Source organism: Chrysochloris asiatica, unplaced genomic scaffold, assembly GCF_000296735.1.
Source record: "Chrysochloris asiatica unplaced genomic scaffold, ChrAsi1.0 scaffold00354, whole genome shotgun sequence".
NCBI classification, from domain to species: Eukaryota; Metazoa; Chordata; class Mammalia; order Afrosoricida; family Chrysochloridae; genus Chrysochloris; species Chrysochloris asiatica.
The window spans coordinates 852,792-858,425 of NW_006408872.1; the positions used below are offsets into that span (position 1 = coordinate 852,792).

At 49.3% G+C, this 5,634-nt stretch overlaps 1 protein-coding gene across 1 annotated transcript in view; it reads right to left on the minus strand.

The window, feature by feature from the left end:
* Positions 1-5,634, minus strand: part of MCM3AP (minichromosome maintenance complex component 3 associated protein) — a 61,513-nt gene that overhangs the window by 8,263 nt on the left and 47,616 nt on the right. Inside the window, exons 20-24 of the mRNA XM_006876115.1 lie at positions 4,294-4,447; positions 3,328-3,586; positions 2,996-3,093; positions 1,562-1,952; positions 159-416 (exon numbers count right to left, since the gene is read on the minus strand). Coding sequence (XP_006876177.1) covers positions 159-416; positions 1,562-1,952; positions 2,996-3,093; positions 3,328-3,586; positions 4,294-4,447 — 1,160 coding nt within the window. The remainder of the gene's footprint in view (positions 1-158; positions 417-1,561; positions 1,953-2,995; positions 3,094-3,327; positions 3,587-4,293; positions 4,448-5,634) is intronic.

A 5,634-nucleotide genomic window follows, 5' to 3' on the forward strand; every position in this document is an offset into this window, starting at 1 on the left:
GTGTGGTAGACAGTCTTGTCTGAGTCCAGATCCTATCACCCCTCTCAGTGTCTACCCACTGGGTAAAGCAAGCAGGGCATCATTAAAAAGATAAACAGGGGATCTCAGGGGGCAGCACACACAATGACAAGGATAGCAATCTCGCACAAGCTGCCCACCTGAGGAGACAGGGAGCCGGGGGGGTGCCCAGTCCCGTAGCTTATGATTGATGCACAAGGCAAGGAAGTCATCCCATGGGATGTCAGCAACTGAAGGTCCCGATACCCCAGCAAGCGTGGAGTTCTGGCTCCTCCACCTGTTGTAGGTCCTGCCAAGCAGGCTCTCCACCTGAGACTGGAGGACAGGCTGTGTCTGGCAAGAGCTGGAGATCTGTGATGCATACTGGAGGATCATGGTGCAGACGGGAGCCCAAGGTGCTGCAGGGAAAAAGCACATCAGTCACAGGGGTCATCTGCCCAGAATGTGCCTCACTGCTCCCTTACAAAGGAGCCACATGGGAAGACCTTTCCCTGTTCTGATACTAAGAACTGTTGTTGTTTCAAGTGCCAACCAGTTGGTTCTGACTCGTAGCGACCCTGTATAGGGTTTCCAAGGAGCAGCTGATGAGTTTGAACTGCCAACCTTGCAGTTCAAACCAACCTTGCAGTCCAGTGCATTATCCTGCAGTGCCACACCAGAACTCAGATACTACAGGAGCACCTCGCATATGGCTAACAGGAGTGTCCCAGTCATGTGAGTAAGCCTTACAAAGCACTGGGAGGCACACCCTTCAACAATCTGCAATGCACCCGTTAGCAAAGAAAACAGTGGGATCCACACCACTCGAGGCTCACACCAGGCCAGATGACTGCAGGGTACAAATTTATCACAGAAACCACATCTTGGCAAAGCTGCATAGCCTGACCTGAGCACCAAGTATCAGGTCACAGCCAGCAGCCAAGCTCCTGTCTCCCTTGCCCCCATATCTAGTCAGTAACCAGATGTAGTTTCAGACACCCCAAAGGGGGTGCTCCTCCTGAGGCATTCCATCTCCCCTACAGAATTGAGCACATCAGTGGCAAGGGGCCACCAATGCCTACTCTCCAGCCAGGCTCATCCTAACTGCCCAAGCAAACAGTAGATATGCTGAGGACAGAGGGCATGGCAGAGGAGACAAATACAATGGGATGGGCACAGCAGACATGAAGGGAGAGGTAAGACTAGCAGGCACCCCCCCACCCCCCCGCCCCCAGATCCCAGCAGAGGATGAACAAGCCACACACCAGAGATTGAGATGCCTTAACACCATTATTAGGAGCTCTGGTAGCGTAGTGGTTACTAAACGAGCTGCGAACCACAAGGTCAGCAGTTCGAAACTACCAGCTGTTCCGCGGGAGAAAGATGAGGTGTTCTGCTCCCGTAAAGATTTACAGCCTCGGAAACCCTGTGGAGGGTCGCTATGAGTTGGAACCGACTCCACGGCACACAGCCACCAGCCACAAACACCATTATTGCAGGTCCTCTGCTGCACCCCCAATCCCACCCCAACCCTTCTAGGGATCCCTTTGGCAGAGGCACGTACCTCCAGATGGCGGGAGGTCCAGCTGAGGGATCTGAAAGGCAAGCACTGCCTGCTTTAGCCAGGCCAGGTGCTCCGGGCTGTTCCAGTGTAGGTGAGGCAACAGCCGGCTGCCCCCAACCTCAGCAAACTCAGTGATGGGCCAGGACAGGTCACAGAGCTGCTCGAAGGAGGCCACAGTGGCAAGGAAGTACAGCACACTATTGAAGAGCTCAATGATGGCTCCAGGCTCCTGCGAGGGCAGGCCGGCCAGCCTCCGCTCTCGCCGGTCATGGAAGAACCGACCACTGAACTCCTGGGCAATCCCATCCTCTATGTACTGGGTGAGCGTCTGGCAACAGAGGTCCAGGGCACTGGGGCAGCGAGAAACCAGCCACTGCACCGCCTGCGAAACCTGAGTAGAGGGACAGGTGGGCAGGCCTTCCAGCAGGTCAGCTTGCAGAGCAGCTTCCCAAGGAAGCAAGTGCCCTCCCAGAGCCCACTCCATACTGCTCATGAGCTCCTCAGCACCTACAGCTCTCCGCTCCTCTCCTCTCCGTAGACATAGCAGGAGCCCAGTCTCCACCTGCTACTCCCAGAGTCACTTTCCCCATCTGCCACTCCTACCCCAGAGTGGCCTCTTCCCCTGTGGTTACTTTAAATCTCAAGTTCCAGACATGCCTGCCTAATGTAATGATCATATAGACAACTTTCTTAAAAGAAACTTCTGATATATCTATATATATCCAAAGAATAACCACTCTAGAAAGACAGTTTATACATGTGACCTTCAGAAATGAGATATGATCAGTCACATTTAAATTCATAAAAACTATAAAAACATTACAGATATACACGCAATTTAATTTGCTGCAGGTGGCAGGATTATGGACCAACTTTTCTGATTAGTGCTTATGTTTTTAGAACATTATCTGGATAGTACAGGGGTGGGGAACCTCTTTTCGGCCAAAACTGGTAACATCATTTGCGGGCCATACAAAATTATCAACTTAAAAATTAGGCTGCTGCATTTGGTCAAATGCTAAACTAACTTACCCTAAGGAGCTCTGGTAGCATAGTGGTTACAAGTCAGGCTGCTAACCTCAAGATCAGCAGTTCAAAACTACCAGTTGTTCCATGGGAGAAAGATGAAGCTTTCTGTTCCCATAAAGATTTACAGCCTCAGAAACCTTATGCAGGGTCACTGTGATTCAGAACCGACTCCACAGCACACCACCACCACCACGTGATGGCTGGAACTGCGGTAGCCTTAGCAGGGCCAAACCAAATGATTTTGCCGGTATTATATGGCCCACAGGCCGGATGTTCCCCACCTCTGGTCTAATGCATGAAGTTAAAATCGCACAGAATAAGATAGCCTATACTCATGATAGAATAAAGGGAAAAACTCAGAATATCTGCCATCCCTATAATAGTGGAAGGGCATGGAGAGTGTACCTTAGCTGTGCCTCTTAAGTCACTGATGGAATCTGGAATCTCAATAACAGTGTAGTCTGAGATCAGCTTTGCTGACATCAAATCCTGCAGCATCAGGCCTTTGGGAAAACAACGGAGTTTCACATCTGTGAAACGGCAATCTGCGCGCGCGCGTGCACACACACACACACACACACACACACGCCAAAAACACAGTGTTATCACCACATTCACTCACCAACCCTCACCCAGCTCAAATGGCAGTGACTCTTCAGGGATAATGGGTGCCTCATTGGAGCCGGCCCCCACCCACTCACTAACCACCACCAACTCATGAGGCTTTGTGCACACACCATCCTCCACGTCTTTCTCAACAGTGTCCCCGCCCAGGCTAGGCGCAAGAACAGCCAGTGGGACCGCAGGCTGGAAGGGCTTGGCCTGCAAGAGTTGCTTAAGCTGCAGCAGGGTCGAGAGCCAGTACACGTTTTCCTTGGCCCCGTCCTCACTCCACACTCGAGGGGGCAGCAGTAGCAGCAACCCACTGGAACCAAGGAGGTCCTTCTGCATCTCCACAGCATCAAGGGCATGGTCACTGAGGGTACCACGAGCCACCTGAAACATCACCGACACCATCAGGACAAATCACAGATGACATCCTCCAAGATGAGCATAGCCAGGACACTGTAACAGTGTCCCGGACAGCCTTCAACGACACAAAGGAGGCTGATCCCCAAATCCACACACAATGTTTAAATAGTGCCACCTCCCCCAGAGACAAGTTTTGACAACATTCATTTCATCTTAAAGTTTAATTTTAAATAGACACAGAGTTGGGTAACCCACTATGGCATGAAGGGAGAGACAAGCTAGCAGTCACTGGCCTGGGAAGCAGACGAAGCCTCCTAGGTGGGTGAAGATAAGTGAGGTGGCAGATGCCATGGGCACCACTACCAGTGGGAGACTCAAGCCACAGAGAGTAGTCACATGTAGGGCAGAAATCCTGACCCTGGCCAGTGGCTGCTTCAGACACCAGTGCCTCAGTAGGCCCAATGGAGGGTGTGGGGTGAGTAGCAAGTTCCCTCCAGCAGCAACCCTGGAAAGAGGCTCTGGAGACACCGAGCGGTCTTGGGCAGACACCCAAGTTAGAACTCTGAAGCCCCCAACAAGCTATCTGCCATCCAGGGCCTGAAGTTCCTGAGAAGGCATATCTCCCCTGCCCATGCATTCCTAAGAAAACCACTTGGGAGAATAACAGCATGTGTACAATTCCCGTGATGTCAGAGTGAAGAAACACAAGATGATGATGGTCTGTCCCTCACCTTCACGCACATACTGACAGACACCATCCGGTCCCCTCTATTGCTGAGAGCACTTGTCAGAGCAAGCGTCTGTATTCCGCCAGCATCGCCACCCACACCGTCTGCCAGGCCTCCGTCTCCCATGAACTTGACCGTCAACCAATTTGCTAGCATTCTGTAAATTAAGAACACTTTGCTTGACAAACAACCTGAACTGTGAAGACTTACAGAAGAAGAAAGCTGAAAGGTGCCACACAGACCTAGGTTCATGTACCACAGTGCATTGTGACACTGGCTAGACAACCCCAGCTGTGACTTTAAGATAGAGCGAGGGATCCCACGGAGCCTCAAGGGGCTGGGAGAAAGGATGCTCTGAATGTGTTTGTTCTAATGTAATTAGATTCTAGAGTACTTAGGAAAGAGCTTGAAGATAGGAAAGGTCCTTAGAAGTTTTATAGACTCAAAAGTTTTCACTGCTAAGGTTTTAAGAATTGCTAAGTGATATATGGTGTGTTGCTGTAGGTTATGCACTAGATTACTAACCACAGGTTGACAGTTAAAACCCACTAGCCACCTCCTCAGAAACCCTATACAGGGCTGCTAAGTGTCAGAACAGACTCAGTGGCACTTAATAACAAGTGACATAGATAGATTTCCTAATGAACTTATTAACAAATCAGAAACATGCTGCTTTAAGACACAAATCATCACTTAAACTTTCTGAGACAGCCACATTCTCCTCTTTGCTCAGATGTTTAAGAGATGAGAACCCGTCTTCTTTCCTTAACCTGGAAGTGTTCAATGCTAACTGCTTAAAACATAGTATGTTCTGAGAACTTGGAGCCTTTATACACGCTGGTGGGAATGTATACCAGTGCAGGTGCTGTGGAAACAGTCCAGCAGCTCCTCAGTGACTTCAACACAGCTATCCCATAACTCAGCAATCCCACCTCCTCGATATAAGCCCAAAAGAGCTGAAAACATACATCTCCACAAAAACTTGTAGGTTCATAGTGTCATTATTCACAATAACCAAAAAGTGAACACAAATGTCCTCCAAATGATGAATAGAAAAAGATTTAAAATGTGATCAATCCATACAATGGAATATTATCCAGCCATAAAAAATAAAGAAAGGGAAAAAAAAATGTTGTGATACATACTATGACATGGATGGACTGTGAAAACATTACGGCCCAGTGAAAAATGTCAATTACAAAAGACAAATATTGTATGATCCAACTGATGCGAAAGGTCCAGAAGAGAGAGATCTATGGAGTTATAAAGCAGAATCTTAGTTTCTGGAGGCTGGAGAAAGAGGGTAATGGAGAATGACTGCTTTATAGCACAGGGTTTCTTTTC